The following is an 18,006-nucleotide window of genomic DNA, read 5'->3' as shown; positions in this document are numbered from 1 at the left end:
ATGTGTCTCATGTACAGCTGCTTTGTAACAATGAAAATTGTAAAAGCGCTATATAAATAAAGTTGAGTTGAGTTGAGTTGAACTGCATGCCATAGTATATATACATGTATATAAATAAGTGACTATAGAGCCTGCCGATTAACATTAGAGTGCCACCATCAGACTGAATTATGCATGGATACAAAAGTGTTCTGCATGTGTTCAGTCATTTGAATGTAAATCGTAATCTAGTATTAGCCAAAAGGAAAAACACTTCTTTGTTTACTGTTGTAACTTTTTAATATACTTTAATATGATTTAGACTGTGTTTTTCCCATCAAATGTTGCTTTGTATTTTGTTCAGGTTTAAACAATATAACATAACATTTAGGTGCAAATATACAGAATAATAAACCGAAGCTTGAGGCTAAAATGGCAAATATCTCCACAGCTACCGTAAATTTTCCAGGAGAACTAACATAAGCTGGAATAAATGTGATCCACACAGCACAGAATATCAGCATACTGAATGTGATGAATTTAGCTTCATTGAAGTTATCAGGCAGCGTCCGAGCCAGAAAAGCCAGAATGAAGCACAATAGAGCAAGTAGACCAATATAACCCAACACAGCCCAGAAACCTACTGTAGAACCCAGACTGCACTCAAGAATGATCTTTTCCTTATAATATTTCATATTTTTATAGGGAAAAGGAGGAAAAATTGTTAGCCAAAGCACACATATAAGAACTTGTATAAGTGTAAAAGCAAGAACACTGAGTCTCTGTTGTACAGGCCCAAACCATTTCATGACATTACTTCCTGGAAGTGTGGCCTTGAAGGCCATTAACACAACTAACGTTTTCCCCAGAACACAAGAGATACAGAGGACAAAAGTGATCCCAAACGCTGTGTGACGTAACATACAGGACCACTCAGTGGGGCGACCAATGAAAGTAAGTGAACAGAGAAAACAGAGAATCAATGAGAAGAGCAGCAGGAAGCTCAGCTCTGAGTTGTTGGCTTTTACTATGGGGGTGTCCTTCTTACTGTAAAACAGGACTGTGACCAGTACAGTTATTCCTACTCCAAACAGTGAGAAAAAGACTAGCACTAAACCCATAACTTCTGTGAATGACAGAAACTCTACAGTCTTTAACACACATTTATTTCTCTCAGCATTAGACCAGAATTCCCCTGGACACTGCATGCAGTTATTTGAATCTGGAAAGAAAGATTATAATCACTACAGTTAGAGACAAAAGGAAATATATTGCGTGTATAAACTGCTTTGACAAGAAACTGAATCCTGAACAGTAGAAGGAGAACACAAAAAGAGCAACTAACCATTCTTCTTTGTATCTGTGAGATGGGCTGAAGTTTACCTGTCTCATTACTGATTTCTCCATCTGCACATGGAATACAGTCATAACAGCAGACAGGTCTTCCTTTCTGTACAGCCTTCCTAGTGCCTGGAGGACAACTGTCACTGCACACAGACCTTGGCTTCTACATGTGAATATACATAATACCTATATTTATTTATATTTAACAAGATTAGAATATTGTATCTTTAAAGTATAAAGTAATACAAATTGTGCAATGGAAGCTGAAATGGTGTTTTAAATAGTCTGATACGAAGAGTAATCTGAGTTTTATTATGGTCACCTTCTGTCATTTTTAATATAAAAAAAAATATTTAAAATAAACACTTGTGTCTCTAAAGAAGGATATTTCAGTATTACAGTCTACATTTGTTAGTAAAAACTACATTATTTCTGCTTATTAAAATGTCATTCAGAAATGGCTTTGTGTTTTTTTCCTATCAAATCAGCATAATATTACTGTGACCTTTTTGTCCCATAAGAAAGTGCATTTTCGTTTAACGAATCTGCTTGGATAAACGTGTTACTTGTCATTTACCTGCAGCTGTCCTCCAGCCCAGATGATGTTTTCAGTGTTAAGCACAAAGCGCTGGTCAGGGTGCAGTGAGGCATCATAGTAACCCACTGCTTTAAACTGGAATGATCCATCAGAGTCCTGCTGCCAGTTCACAACTTCATACTGGGCTGCTACAGCACCAGTGCTGTCAAACCACACACGATCTCCAAATTTTACTGTGAAATTGACCCTTTTCAGAGCCTCAACCACCTAGTAAAAGGGCAGAATTGGAACATTATCATTGCTGCAATTTAACTTATAACAATTAAAATGGGGATTTATTTCTCACACATTGACTTTTCACCTGATGTGGTTGTATTGTCAGGGCATTTGCACAAATGTCTTGTTCTTTGCACTTGAGTAGACTGTGTAGTGCATGAGCCACAGCATACACTGCTTTATAGACATTGCCTGAAAATCTATGTTCAGACAAATCTTCATTGTAATTTCTTAGCTCAAGTAGATCCTGATATTTACTGCAGTCTAATTCAGGTTGAGAATAATTCTTTGAGCACGGAAAAGCTGTTTTCCAGAAAGATTTATTAACAAAATCTGCAAACCCTTCGATACTGATTCTTTTCATTGCAAACCCCAGCGACCCACCCATCACATTAAGAGTATTGGAGGTGAATAAATTTTTTGATGTTATCCATCCTACCACTCCAATCATTTGGAGACCTGTAATGTTCTGAATACTAAGCTGCTCAATAAGTAATCCCATCTCAAAAAATGCAACAAATGCAACAATCACTTTTGCTGTGCCTTGTTTCATTGTTTTTACCACTTTTAAGAGTTTTTCAGGCTCTGTCCTGTAGAATTTCACAGAATACTCTACACAAATCCCCTGCTTTTTAGCTGCTTTTAGAAAATTTTCCATTCCACTATTCCCATACTCATTGTCAGTGTTCACAGCGCCAACCCAAGTCCAACCTAAGTGCTTGACCAAAAGAGCTAGTGCTTTGGCCTGGTGATAATCACTTGCAATAGTTCTGAAGAATGATGGGTAATCTTTTCTGTTACTGAGACATTCACATTGTGATGAGTGACTTATCTGAAAAGAATATCACAAGAATCACAAGATACAGGGAAACAGTTATCAGTCTGGCTCTTGTATTAAAATGTTACTGTTATTCCTTCTTACCACTGGAATTTTAAAAGGTCCTGTGGTCCTGGAAAGATAAACTGTTGTAGAAGACTCTGTTTCTCCTATAATAGCCTGAGTCTGTCCATTGCATCTGTCCCCTGCTGCAAACCCATGATCGTTCATCACTGCCATAATTGCACTTATAGAAGACATTCTTGAAGCACAGCTATCATATATTCTATAGCCAATAGAAATATTTGGGAGCAAAGTTTCATTTTTGTTAATCTCCTCAATTGCAAAAATCATGGTTTGAGCCAGCCGAAAATCTCTTACACTCACACTGTAAAAAACATGAAACCATTAGGATTAAAACATCAGTTCTATTACTGTAAATAAAACATCAGCTCTAATGTTTCTTAAACAGTTTCCAATGTATCACACCTGAAGCATGATACAAATTGAGGTTTTTGTTTGAACTCAAATGAAGGTAATGTTTCCTTGGTGTGGACTGGAAAAATTGCTCCAATATTTATGTCTCCATCCATTGACAGCAGCGGGTATTTAGGGTCTCCCATAATTCGACAAAGAGTGTTTTCAACCTTTGCATTAAGGTGATGGAAAAGCAGGAGTGTGTACAGAAAAAAAAGCATCCCAAAGTTTGAGCTCATCAGCAGCTGAAAAATGCAATTGACCCTAAATCTGCAACGGCTGTATTTTTATAGACATGGTATGGATGAATAATAAGTAGGCAATGACCTCATTTAGGATGGAGCATGAGCTGAGCCAATTCCAGCAGGGGAATAGATGTCTGTGTACCCTCCTGAAATTCATTTTTCTTTTTAGAAAGAAAAAAATACATGAAAATGAGCATTATTTCTTATCATTCTTTAGTCATCCAAAAACAATTTCATATATTGAAACAGAGATGCAATTAACGGCCTACTTTTTTGGAGGGCAATGAGCAATATATATGACCGTATGGAATGCATACTAGTTGCTGTTTGTACTCGATTCTCTGGGCACCACTCAAATTCTATTAAATCTCTCTGATGTATTTTAAAATGTATTTTAACTCCACTCAACTCAACTTTATTTATATAGCGCTTTTTACAATTTTCATTGTTACAAAGCAGCTGTACATGAGACATATTGACTATAAGCAAAACATCTTGGTTACGGATGTAACCTCAGTTCCCTGATGGATGGAACGAGATGTTGTGTCGAGCCGACAGATGGGGTTCGTCCTTGAGAACCAATCGCTTCCGACTACTTAGAAAAGGCCAATGAAATTTGCATGCCGGACTCCGCCCCCGGATATCCGGGTATAAAAGGTAGACGGCATGCCTCATTTATTCAACTTTTGTTCTTCGGAGCCTTCGCTCATGATCAACAGACTTCGCTACAAGACTGCCGGCTCTACTACGTGGTGCAGTGGACTGTCCCTTCCTGCAGCGACTTCCCCTGGGCGTCTCGGCGGTTCCAGAAATGTTCGAGTTTTTTCTCTAAAAGAGCAAATTTCTCCAGCGTGGCAAGTCCCGCTGTTCTCGTGGGTGCAACACACTCATCAAGGAGGGGGACGGACACGATGTCTGCTTCCAGTATGCTGGGGCAGATGTTGTGGATACGTCCTGCTTGCACTGCGGGCGGTTGACGATTCAGACGTTGCATCACGGGTGGCTGTGTTCCCACGGGACTCAGCCACCACCTCATCTGCTTCCCGTTCCGTGACGGCAGGACTACGGCCCTGCCGTCTGCTACGGCGAGCAGCGAGGGTGATATGAGGATTACTGTGAGCGCTAATCCATCAGCCACTGGCTCGCGGACCATTCGCACCTCGTCTCGCTCGTCTGACCGTTCCCCATGAGACGGTCCGCCGTCTTATTCCTCAATCACGTATCGGACACGGTACGTGATGATGAGATGTCTGTTGCAGCATCGGAGGGTTACTTACTGGCATCAGACTCCGACGATTCCTTGAAGCTCCCTCCTTCGGGGGGTCGAGATCAGGAAGAAGCGGACGTCGAAATGTCAGCCATGCTTTCCCGGGCCGCCGGCATTGGTTTGCGGTGCACTGCACTGCCTCTCCCAACGCTCGCGGCTGGATACACGGTACATCGGGCTTGAGAGCGGCTCCAAGCCGCACTCGCCCCCAGTGCCGTGTTCCCCCGGAAGTGCATGAGGAACCTAGTATGACCTGGAACGCCCCCTTCGGCGCGTACACGTCAACTAGTTCCATCACCCTTTCTTCCCTCGATGGTGGGGCAGCTAGAGGATACGTCGATGTCTCCCAGGGGCTCGACCTAGACTCCCGTCCAAAGCACGTAGGCTTTTTGGCATCTGAGGTGTCGAGAGCTTACTCTGCTGCGGGCCAAGCTGTCCCCTCTCTCCATGCTATGGCCTTCCTGCAGGCCAATGCTTGGAGAGAGCTCCACGAGGGTAAGACCGACCCAGCGATTATGCAGGAACTCCACGGCTTCACCGACCTCGCTCTCGGGTGACCAAGTTGATCGCGCGTGCCCTGGGTCGGGCGATGTCCACACTTGTGGTCCGGGAGAGACACCTCTGGCTGAACCTTGCACAGGTGAGTAATACTGAGAAAGTCCGCTTTCTCGATGCACCCATCTCGCAAGGGGGGGCTGTTTGGTGATACTGTATGTCCTCCCCAGCCGCGACTCGACCGCCCTCTGGCCGCCGAGATCCCGTGCACCGTCTGCTTCCCAGCAGCCCTGGTCCTCTTCGAGACATCGAAGAGGAGACCACCACCCCGTCAGCAGCCGCGGCCTAAGCCAAAGCGGCCCTCATGGGAAGACCCCAGGGAGATCGAAAATACCTTCGGGCCCAACCCCAGCCATTCCATTGCTGGTGGTCGATCCGGGACGGTTCCTGCCCCGTCCCAACAGCCCATTCTAAAAGTTTTCTCCCTCTCTGGGCGTTTGTCACAGCCGCTCTCACCCTCTACACGACGGTGTTCGGCAACTCGACGTTGCGTCATGGCGAGACCCAATGTTGAGGATAATCAGCAGCCTAAGCACTCTCAATCGATGGTGCGTTGTGCGACATCATCGTCTGGGTATTATCACAGCCGCTCTCACCCTCTACAGGACGGTGTTCGGCAACTCGACGTTGCGGCAAGACCCAATTTCAAGGATAATCATCAGACATCATCGCCAGGCAGTTAAAACTGCAGAGCCGATCTCCTCTCCGGGGGTCCCCCCCATGGCGAGGGATCCGCACTGCCAGCCATCGAACCACCCCCGGGAGGTCGATGAAGCAGAACGTACCCCTAGCATCCCTGTCGGTCCCTGGGAGCCTGACAAGAGCTTCCCAAACCGTCACGGTGACTACGGGATACGGTCCGTCTCGGCTACGCGATCCAACTCCCCGGACGCCCGCCCAAGTTTCGGGGCATCCTCTTAACCTCAGCAGAGGCAGGGATGCCCCGTGCTTCGGGCCGAGTTCGCCACCCCTCTGGTGAGGAAGCGATCGTGCTCGTCCCTCTAGCCGAGATGTTCAACGACGGGAAAAGGTGACAGTTTTAAATCTGGTGGGGGCGTGGAGATCTAAGAGACTGCTCATAGATCGGTGGAAGAAATCAACCGACACAGTAACGAAGGAGAAGTCAACAAAGACAGATGCTGGCCGAGTAGTGGACTCAAGTCTCATGACTAGGACTTGACTCGGACTCGAGTCACAAATTTGATGACTTGCAACTAGACTCGACAAAATCAGAGAAGACTTGCGACTTGACTTAGACTTAAACACCAATGACTCGTGACTTGACATAGACTTGAACACTATGACTTGGCAAGTCTTTATATATTTTAAAACCAAACATCGAAGTTGTGATCACGGTCGGTTGTTCCCTGAGCTGCGTGCTGTGTTTGGCACTGTGCCAGAGAAAGCCTCGCCCATTGTGACGCGGGCGCTTGTCACTTATCAAAACTGTTCAGTGTTTTAAACCGCATAATGTTTACTTCACTTTTCGGACAATTAGTCCATAATTTAGATACAAGTGCTAGTAAACTGGTAATAATGTATTTAAAATACTTTAACTTCTTTGTAGGAAACAATTATAAACCTTTCAACCTTAAATTTAAGACGTTTTATTCATCTCAAACGTATCCAATTGTGTAGGATATAATAAAGCTCCCTATTCTCCCTGGTCTCCCTCTCGCTCCTGTCCCAGCCTTTCATTTCATGTTGGGAGAAATGGGTGAGCTTGCATGCCGTAAATCCGCCCAACTTGAACTGCATTGCAGCGCATAGCCCTAATAACCTGGCATCAAATGATGATGGTCTACCTAAAAACGCAAAATAGATGTACATGTTTAAACATAAATGTCAGAAAATCCACATGTCTGCGCATGCGTGGTAGCCCTTCGTAGGCCTGAGGTGGTCAGTTGTTTCATGAATGGAGGAACGTCAGATGGAGCGGGAGGCGGCAAACTCAAAATCTGTTTTATGAAACATGTCGTTTAGAAGCTCATAGAAGGTATTTTTGTGATGATTTCAACTTGCTAGCCTGCCTAAATGCATTCCATGTAGGTCTACACAATATCTAATATATCAAACTAACTAATGGTTGCTAACATGCTTATAATTCATGATCGCTTGCTCATTCTGTGCAATCCGAAGCATACAGCATTACATTTTTTGTTGACAGTCATAGCATAGTCATTTCTCGAATACAAGCACTATAGTTTTGCCTGTAACTAGCTAACAGAAATAAAAGCTAACATAAAGTATGGTCGTAGAAAGTTAGTGTTTAAATTTTGAAATTGTGTAACGTTATACCACACACATAAATCAGGTGGAGCCCAAACGACATTTAAAGATATGTTTGTATTTGTTTTTTATAGGTTGATTTACAATGTTTGTTTTTATTTTTGAGGGCAGGGAGAACAAACTGGTGCAAGTTTTAGACAGACTGAAGGACACAGAGATAGAGAAAGGTAAGAGATAATGAAGAAAAGAGTGAACCATTTCTCACAACTAAATCACACTGCCCAGTCATTAGTACGCCAGAAAATATTTTCTTACTTTCTATAGTCTTACAAAAATTATGTTCAAATATATAGTCAATTCATTATTTAACTTGATAATTTATCTCAAAATAAAAATACTGACATTATTTATTCACCTTCATGTTGTTCAAGAACATTTTGATTAATGTTGTATACTTAAATTTTATTGGAAAGTTAATAATGCATTTATAACAATAAATAATTTAATTTATACAATGTATTGTTTAGTGAAAATTGCATTGGGCCTCATTCATGAAAGACGAGCAGAACGATTTTTTGTGTAAATCGTTCGTAAAGACGTGTTCGTATTTTCAAAATGTTAGTTGGTACGAAAGAAATGTACACCTGCTCCATACCACGTGTAAATAGTGCGTAAAACCGCACGTAACGTTCTGTATTCTTTTAGACAAACTGATGACACTGCATTTTGATGCACTATGTATCATAATAATATTTCATGCGTTCTTTTGCCCTGTCTTTAGTCATTTTTACGTCACTGTCCTTTTTTACACAGCCGTCCAATCAAAGTGGAGAAGAGGCGAGACAAACACTACATTGACCAACCATCATACACAACAGTCGAGAAGTTAATATTAATGGTTACTACATTTTCATATTAAGTAATATTGTTCGAAATAAGATACTAGTAACAAGTAGGATAACTGTTGCGGATATTCTAAATTACAGCAACCAACGCATCTCCAGAATAACGCGCAGTGCCTCCAAAGCATTCTCAGGCGCTAGCTGATCGTTTTCAGAAGAGCACCAGGTATTATTATTTTAGCTGGCTAAAAACGCTTTGGTGGACACAGTTTAATTGATTAATTTATTGGTAATTCCCTCCATCAGGGAACGGAGGTTACAGTCGTAACCGAGACGTTCCCCTTCAGTCGGTCTCTCGACGTTGTGTTGAGAGACAGACTGGGGACCTATCTTTACACGCCACGGCACTGAGCCGTATCACGACCTCAAGCGGAGCAACACTGACTGGACTTAGCGGGTCGCAAGTGAGCGCTACTGCGAGACGTAATCTTCCAGTGGGATCAGTACCAGTCATACTGAGAAGCCTGTACTGACGGTCATCACGGACGGTGGCGTTCGTCTCTAGTAGCGAGGCTGCGTCCGGAGCCGTAACACTGGGGAAACACTGTTCTCCTCTTGAAGAGTGTGTTACGGAGACCACATCCTACCACTAGGGTACCACTAGACACCAACAAGGTCTCACCAGTGGGGAGAACAACATGTGAAAAAATGCGCCAGCCCGAGTAGGGGGGGCAGAACCCAGGTGGGGTAACCACCGGAGGGGAGGACACATGTTCACCGACAAGGGAACCAGGAGTGAGGAATTCAACATACGGGATGTTCCTGCAGGGTCACTAGGTATGGGGCAATAGTCCTAGAATAGGGGTCCACCTGAGTGGGCGACTCTACTAGTACTGGACCCTGTTTCGACAGACCACTCCGCCTGGTCTGTTTAACATAATGCCAAATATGCTTAGTGATGGATGGAATGCCTGTACTTTGCCATAAGGGGGGAAGTAGGGAGGCTAGATAGCACGCTAGACTCACCTGGAAAGGGGAGAAGGCACTTTCGAAGGCGTACGCTCAAACCAGATGCCTGTCTTATACGCCGGTAGCGTGTAAGACACAGGCTGACACTGGTTCCACTCGGAGGTTGTAAAACCTCGCGAAGGTACTGGGCGTAGCCCAACCCGCAGCATTGCAAATGTCTGCCAGAAAGGCGCCCTGAGCCAGTGCCCACGGGTGGGCTCTCACTGCCAGCTGGCACGGGCGATCTTGGGACTGGAATGCCAAAGCAATGGCATCCACAATTCAGTGCTCCAATCTCTGTTTAGAGACAGCCCTCCCCTGGTGCTGTCCCCCATAACAAACATAGAGCTGCTCAGAGCTTCTAAGGCACTGCGTGCGGTCCAAGTAGAGGCGCAGTGCGTGTACTGGACACAACACGTTGGAGGTTGGGTCTTCCTCCCCAGAGGGGAGCGCCTGCAGGTTCACCACCTGGTCCCGGAAGGGAGTGGTGGGAACCTTGGGCACATAACCAGGCCGGGGTCTCAGGATAACGTGAGAACTACCGGGCCTGAATTCTAGGCACCCGTGGGACACGGAGAATGCCTGGAGGTCCCCCACCCACTTGATAGAAGCGAGCGCCATCAAGAGCGCAGTCTTCATCGTCAGATGAGGAAGACTGGCGTCTCTGAGGGGCTCAAAAGGGGCTGTACCAAGGCTGTACTGGTTGGCCAAGATACTTACCCTCCACGAGATCATGATGAGCGGCAATAGCGGCTACATACACTTTCAACGTGGATGGGGAGAGGTTACTCTCTAGTCTCTGCTGTAGGAAGGCCAACAATGACCCAATCGAGCAATTCCGTGGGTTCTCCCCGTGGGAAGAACACCAGGACGAGAAGAGATGCCATATAATTTTTTTAAAGTCATAAATATATTTATAAGCTTATAAAAGCCTAGTGGATGGAGTCGCCATTCTCCGCGGGGCGTCCCCTGACGAGAGAGCATATCGGCTGTCTGGTTCAGGTCGCCAGGGATAAAAGTGGCTTGCAGGGACTTGGTTACCTGCTGACTCCATAGGAGGAGTCGTCGGGCGAGTTGTGACATCTGCCATTAGCGTATGCCGCCTTGATTATTGATGTACACCACGGCAGCCTTTCTGTCCGACCGGACCAGCACGTGTTTGTCCTGCACGAGGGGAGCCTCCTCAATGCCAAAAGGACAGTCAGCAACTCTAGGCAGTTGATGTGCCATCGCAGTCGGGGACCCGTCCACTACCCTGATACCGTGTGCCCGTTGCACACTGCACCCCACCCCTGCAGGGAGGTGTCTGCCGTCACCACGACATGCCAAAAAACCTGCCCAAGCAGGACTCCCGCTAGGAGAAAGACCAGATCTGACCAGGGGTTGAGGGTGCGCAGACACTGAGGCTTACCGTATATCGCCTGGTGCCGGTGTACCACGCCGTCCAGGGAACCCGTCTCTGAAGCCAGTGCTGAAGCGGCTGCATGTGCATCAACCCGAGACGGATTACCCCTTTCTATGACGCCATGTGCCCCAGGCGCCTCTGAAAATGTTTCAGTGGAACCGTTGGAGTCCGTCTGATCAATTGCAGACAGTTCAGCACTGTCTGCGCACACTCGTTTGTGAGGCGTGCTGACATACGGACAGAGTCTAGTTCCATACCAAGATAAGAGGAGCTCTGCGCTGGGGAGAGCGTGCTCTTTTCTCGGTTGACCCGTTGCCCAGACGTTCTAGGTGCAGGAGCACAAGGTCCCTGTGCATACTCAACACATCTTGCGAGTGTGCCAAGATAAGCCAGTCGTTGAGATAGTTGAGTATCCGCACGTCTTGCTCCCTGAGGGGTGCTAAGGTGGCCTCCACGAGTTTGGTAAAAACCCACGGAGACAGGGCCACACCGAAGGGCAGGACCTTATACTGATACGCTCTTCTCTCGAACGCGAACCGCAGGAACAGTCGGTGTCGAGGAAGGATGGAGACATGAAAGTACGCGTCGTTCAGGTCGATTGCCACGAACAAATCTTGGTGACGAACTGAGCCCAAGTTGCACTTCTGCATCACCATCCTGAACAGCAGCTTGTGTAGATGCTTGTTCAGGAGGCGCAGATCCAGAATGGGGCGCAGTCCCCCACCTTTTTTGGGCACTATTAAGTACGGGCTGTAAATCCCTGAAGACATCTCGGTTGGAAGGACGGGTTTGATCGCACCTTTTGCCAGAAGGGCGGCAACCTCGTCCCGAAGCACGGGGGCGTTCTCTCCTCGCACCGAGGTGTGGAGAATGCCCCGAAACTTGGGCAGGCATCTGGCGAACTGGATCACATAACTGAGACCGATCGTCCTGTCTAGCCAGCATGACGGGCTGGTGCGCTCTTGCCAAGTGCCCAAGAACCATGACAGCGGAACAAGAGCTTTAGCCTGAAAAGCCTGATGGAGCACCATAGCGTGGAGGGCGGAAGCGAGCCTGTCCAGCGGCATTGTAAGCCTTCGACACGAGTTTCGAAGAAAGCTTACCCGCCTTGGACGGTAGTCTAGGTCGACCCCTCCAGGTGGCAGCTGTCTGCGGGCACAGGTGCACCGCGACTGCACGCTCCACCTGGGGGATGTCGATGTAGCCTTGGGTTGCCCCGCCATCCAGGGAAGTAACAGCCACAGAGCCCGCTAGCCTGGAATGCGCCGAGAACGGTGCATTCCAAGACTTAGTGAGCTCCTCATGCACCTCAGAGAAAAATTGCACCGGGGCAGCACGTGGCTTTTGACCAGGCAAGCATGGCTGACATCTCAGCGTTAGCCTCATCTTGAGCTCGACCGCCCGGAGGCGGGAGCTCAGAAAGGTCTTGCTCATCCGATGCCAGGAGGTAGCTGCCCGTTGCAATGACAGAGAGTTAATTCTCATCCCTCTGTGGAGTCTGCCCGCTATGGGACGGTCTACCGCCACCCATCGGGGACGAGCCAGGTGAGCGTGCTGGGGTATGGGTGGTCCGCGAAGCCGAAGCTGATGGAGCGACATCCATAGCAACCCCAAATCACCCCCGCTGCTCGCCGAAGCGGTCGACTTCGCCGAAGCGGCAGTTGAACTCGCTTGGGAAGCAGACAGGGTGGTGGCAACATTCACAAAGAACGTCACCAGCCGTGACCGCAACACCTTGATTGCCATGTTCTCGCAAACAGAACGCTGCATATGACGCTGGTGTTGTGACCGTCTGGCCCCAGTGGGGCTATAACAGCCTTAGCCAACGGGTTGGCACGTATGGTTGCATTGATTTTTTTAATGTGTTGTAATGTTATGCCATACGGGACCGAGGGCACTAAGATTGCATTAACGGAGCCAGTGGGGCTACAACAGCCTTAGCCAACGAGTTGGCACATATGGTTGCGTTGATTTTGGTAATGTGTTGTAATGGTATGCCATATCGGACCGGTGGCACTGAGCGTGCATTAACGGTGTGGGTAGTCGTGGCCTAATGGTTAGAGAGTCGGACTCGTGACTAGAAGGTTGCCGGTTCGATTCTCAAGGCAGGCGGGTAACGATTGTGGTGCCTTTGAGCTGCAGTGATAGCTGCCCACTGCTTCTGGTGTATATGTGTTCACGACTTGCAGTGCGTGAGTTCACTACTCACTGGATTATTAAGAACTGGGCAGTGGTCCAGAAAGAAGAAGCCAATGGCTATGGTTTAGGCGGATGGACACAGCATGGGCTGCCAAATGACTTTGTAACAATGCGACACACACCCAGGTCTGATCAACCTGCGGTGGGCCTCCCTTGGCTGAGGGTGTCTTGTGATAAAGGGCCGAAACACCCAATGAGGCTGAGGTGCACAACTGACGATGTGTCGCATTGATGGGAATAGTGTTGTCACGGTACCAAAATTTCAGTAGTCGGTACCAATACCAGTAAAATTCCACGGTTCTTGGTACCAATTTCGGTACCAAAGCAAAACACCAGTACATGCTAATTGAAACACAATTTTATTAATAAAGCTCATTGTTAATATAAATGTATAGAAAGCAATGCCATTTTGTATACATGAAGTATAAGTTAATTGTTGCTGAAACGGTTGTGTGCTCACTGGGGTCTCTCATGCTGATGAACATCCTCCTCAGTCTGCTGCTGTATAAGACAAATAGAATAAACTTCAGTAAGTCAACTGACTGAACAAACATGCATATGCAATATTAAAACAAACCTCAGTTTTTATACTGCATTTACACAAGATTACTTGCATTAAGGTAACTGTATATTAAAATAATAAATGCAACAGATATATTTTTCTTTAGTTTAAATGTGGCTTTTTAAACCTAATAGAGTTATCTATCCAAGACATACACATTGCTAGTCATACAGTTAGTATGCTAGTTTTCTAGCACATAGATTGCAGATAGGCCTAAATAAAATAATAGGTACTGTAAACCCCATCCTGTCCTCCCACTTATTTTACCCCATTACAGTTATAAAAGCATTAAATGGTTAATAAGGACACTTGACTGGATTAGCATTGGCGCTAACAAATTAACACGCAAACAGGGACGTTTGTTTTAATTTAACCTTTAATTTAACATATGCTACAACATTCATAATGCAAACGCGAACAGAATTTGAAACTTACCGCTTGATCTTGTTAACTTAAATCCGGATGTTTCCTCGTTTCACCACAAAACTCTGTTCGTTTTCTTCGTGATATGACTTTAATCTGAAGTATTTCTGTGCGCTTCTCTTGTGGACGGAGCCGCGCTTATCCGCTCATCACGTCTTGTTGCGTCTATAAAAAGTTTCCGACTGACAACCTGTCAGACAGAGCATCAGTACCCGGTTGACCCGGTACGTCGGTACTACCGGGTCTTATGAAAATTAGGTACCGACAACTTTTTTATTTTTAGGTACCGACTTGGACCCGAAGTACCGGTACTTTTGACAACACTAGATGGGAACCATATAAAGGGCATTATCAGCAGCACCTCACCAAAAGGCATCTTTCACCTAGGATAATGGAGATAATGAAAGTGGGACACACAACTCATGAGATATCTCTCTGATAATGGCAAGGAAAGGTAAGTATGCTATGTATCTCTATAATCATTTATACCCCAAACACAGAGGATGCCTACCCGAAGAACCAGTGAAACCTCAGACCTCCTTTCCTCTATTCATAATCTTGACTGCTTCCCCCTGTCATGCATAAGGCATGGGAAATGTCATATTGTGCAATTCAACTGTGCTGAAATAGTGGGTTTATAAGACCTAGTCCTATTAAGCGAATCTGTATTACTATTGGCAAAACCATGGTTTTACCACAGCAATTGATTTAACTATGGTTGAAAATCAGTTATTTTGTTGTAACCATGGTTCCCTTTCTGGCGGTCTCTCGACATTGTGTCGAGCGGACAGATGGGGTTCGCTCTTGAGAACCTATCAACTTCTGACTAGTTTAGAAAAGGCCAATGAAATTGGCGAATGAAATTTGCAAGCCGGACTCTGCCCCCGGATATCCGGGTATAAAAGGGAGACGGTGTGCTGCATTCATTCACCTTTTGTTCTTCGGAGCCTTCAGACTGATCGACTTTGAGACTTCAATCTCTACGCCGATTTACTGCTGGAATCTTATGACGTGGTGCAGCGGACGGTCCCTTCCTGCAGCGACTTTCCCCTGGGCGTCTTGGCAGTTCCAGAAGTGTTAGAGTTTTTTTCTAAAAGAGCAAATTTCTCCAGCGTGGCATGTCCTGCTGTTCTCATGGGTGCAACACACTCATCGAGGAGGGGGACGGACACGGTGTCTGCTTCCAGTACGCTGGGGAAGACATTGTGGATACGTCCTGCTCGCATTGCGGGCGGTTGATGATTCAGACGTTGCGTCACAGGCGGGTGTTTTCCCACGGGACTCAGCCATCACCTCGTCTGCTCCCCATTCCGTGACGGCAGGACCACAGCCCTGCCGCCCACTACGCCAAGCAGCGAGGGTGATATGAGGATCACTGTGAGCGCTTATCCGCCAGCCACTGGCTCAAGGACCGTTCGCACCTCGTCTCGCTCATCTGACCGTTCCCCAGGAGACGGTCCCACCGTCTTGTTCCTCAACCACGTATTCAGACACGATGCATGATGATGAGATGTTGCAGCATCGGGGGGTGACGTACTGCCATCCGACTCCGGCGATTCCTCGTGCTCCCTCCCTCAGGGGGTCGAGCCCAAGAAGAAGCGGATGTCGAAATGTCAGCCATGCTTTCCCGGGCCGCCGTGAGCGCTGGGCTGCAGTGCCCGCACTGCCTCTCCCAGTGCTCGCGGCTGGATACATGGTGCCTGGGGTTTGAGCGCGGCTCCAAGCCGCGCCCGCCCCCAGGGCCGTGTTTACCGGAAGTGCATGAGGAACTTAGTAAGACCTGCAACGCCCCTTTCCGGCACGTTCATGTCAAACAAAGTTCTGTCAACCTCTCTTCCCTCGAGGGTGAGACAGCTAGAGGATACGCCGATGTCCCCCAGGTGGAGTGTGCCACCGCGGTGCACTCGTGCCCGCAGGCGGCGGCCATCTGGGGGGCTCGACCTAGACTCCCGTCCAAAGCATGTGTGGTCTCGGCATCCCTGGTGTCGAGAGCTCACATTGCGGCGGACCAAGCTGCCTCCTCTCTCCACGCTATGGCTCCTTCCAGGCCAAGGCGTTGAGAGAGTTCCACGAGGGTAAGACCGATCCAGTGCTTATACAGGAACTCCGCGTCGCCACCGACCTCGCTCTACGGGCGACCAAGGTGACCGCGTGGGCCCTGGGTCGGGCGTTGTCCACACTTGTCGTCCATGAGAGACACCTCTGGCCGAACCTTGCACAGATGAGTAACGCCGAGAAGGTCCGCTTTCTCAACGCACCCATCTCACAGGGGGGGGGGGGCTGTTTAGTGATACTGTCGAGCCGCATTTCTCGACAGTAAAGAAGCAGACAAAGGATATCAAGCATATCCTCCCCCGGCGCGACTCGGCCACCCTCGGCTGTCGAATCCCGTGCAACGTCTGCTTCCCAGCAGCCCTGGTCCTCTTCGATGCACTCCGGCTCTGGCGCCCCCACTCAGGCGGTCCCCCCGGAAGAGACATCGAAGAGGAGACCATCGCCGCATCATCAGCCGTGGCGAAAGCGGCCCTCATAGGAAGACCTCAGGGAGATCGAGAATACCATCGGGCCCGACCCCAGCCACTCCATCACTGGGGGATCGGAGAGGGACGGTTCCTGCCCCGTCTCACCACCTCTGTCCCCCTCCGGGGGGCTAGCGCCCACTTACTCAAAAAGAGTTTCTCTCTCTGGGTCATTACAACCGCTCCCACCCTCGGCACGACGGTGGACGGCAACTCGACGTTGCACCATGGCGAAGCACAATGTTGAGTATAAACACCAGCCCTCAGCACTCTCAGTCAGACAGTGCGTTGAGCTGCGCAATCGCCAGGCAGGAAAAACAGCAGAGCTGATCTCCTCCCCGGGGGCCCTCCCCCGGCAAGGGATCCGTATTGCTGAACATCGAACCACCCCCCGCGGGGGCGATGAAGCAGATCAAACCCCTAGTCCCCCTGTCTCAGTTCCTGGGTGCTTGATCAGCTTCCCAGGCCGTCAGGCTGGCTAGGGAGGACGATCCGTCTCGGCTACGCGATCCAGTTCGACAGACGCCCGCCCAAGTTTCAGGGCATCCTCTCTACCTCAGTCAGAGGTGGGGTTGCGCCCGTGCTTTGGGCCGAGGTTGCCATCCTTCTGGCGAAGGGAGCGATCGAGCCCGTCCTACCAGCCGAGATGTTCAACGGGTTTTACAGCCCGTACTTCATTGTCCCAAGAAAGGCGGGGGGCTGCGCCCCATCTGAAATTTGCGTGCCCTGAACAAGCACCTACACAAGCTGCCGTTCAGGAGGAACAAACAGAAGCGCATCCTGACGTCTGTCAAATGTCAGTACTGGTTCATGGCAATCGACCTGAAGGACGCGTACTTTCATGTCTCTTTCTTCCTTCGACATCGGCCGTTCCTACGGTTCGCTTTCAAGGGGCGGGCATATCAGTACAGGGTCCTCCCCTTCGGTCAGTCCCTGTCTCCACGTGTCTTCACGAAGATCGTCGAAGCCGCCCTCCTTCCCCTCAGGGAAAGAGGTGTGCGGGTACTGAACTATCTCGACGACTGGCTCATTTTGGCACACAGGGACCTGGTGCTCCGGCACCTAGATCGGTTGGATCTACAGGTCAACTGGGAAAAGAGCAAGCTCTCCCCCGTGCAGAGCATCCTCTTTCTCGGTATGGAACTTGACTGAGTCTCCATGACAGCGCGACTGACTACAGAGCGCGCCCAGTCAGTGTTGAACTGCCTGAAGGTTCTCAGGCAGTCAGCAGTCCTTCTGAAACAATTTCAGAGGCTCCTGGGATACATGGCATCCTCGGCGGGGGTGGTCCCCCTCGGGTTGATGCACATGCGACCGCTCC

The 18,006-nt window shown here is 48.1% G+C and overlaps 1 protein-coding gene across 1 annotated transcript; it reads right to left on the bottom strand.

The window, feature by feature from the left end:
- Positions 1–287: 287 nt before the first annotated feature.
- LOC130562965 (extracellular calcium-sensing receptor-like) lies at positions 288–3,670 on the bottom strand. The gene is made up of 6 exons (XM_057348325.1): positions 3,444–3,670; positions 3,060–3,342; positions 2,223–2,969; positions 1,901–2,128; positions 1,363–1,486; positions 288–1,201 (listed from the first exon to the last, which is right to left on the bottom strand). The coding sequence occupies exons 1-6, from the start codon at positions 3,668–3,670 to the stop codon at positions 288–290; spliced, it is 2,523 nt and encodes an 840-aa protein (XP_057204308.1).
- Between the last annotated feature and the right edge of the window lie 14,336 nt (positions 3,671–18,006).

The sequence above is a fragment of the Triplophysa rosa genome, linkage group LG12 (assembly GCF_024868665.1).
Source record: "Triplophysa rosa linkage group LG12, Trosa_1v2, whole genome shotgun sequence".
NCBI lineage: Eukaryota > Metazoa > Chordata > Actinopteri > Cypriniformes > Nemacheilidae > Triplophysa > Triplophysa rosa.
Note: the sequence above shows the minus strand (reverse complement) of the source record. Positions and strands in the feature narration are given on the sequence as shown.

Coding starts and splice junctions, on each gene's coding strand:
- LOC130562965 (XM_057348325.1), bottom strand. CDS start 3,670: ATGAGCTCAAACTTTGGGATGCTTTTTTTTCTGTACACACTCCTGCTT. Junction 2,970..3,059: donor GACCTTTTAAAATTCCAGTG/GTAAGAAGGAAT, acceptor TATTCTTTTCAG/ATAAGTCACTCATCACAATG. Junction 1,202..1,362: donor AGAAATCAGTAATGAGACAG/GTAAACTTCAGC, acceptor CTTTCTTTCCAG/ATTCAAATAACTGCATGCAG.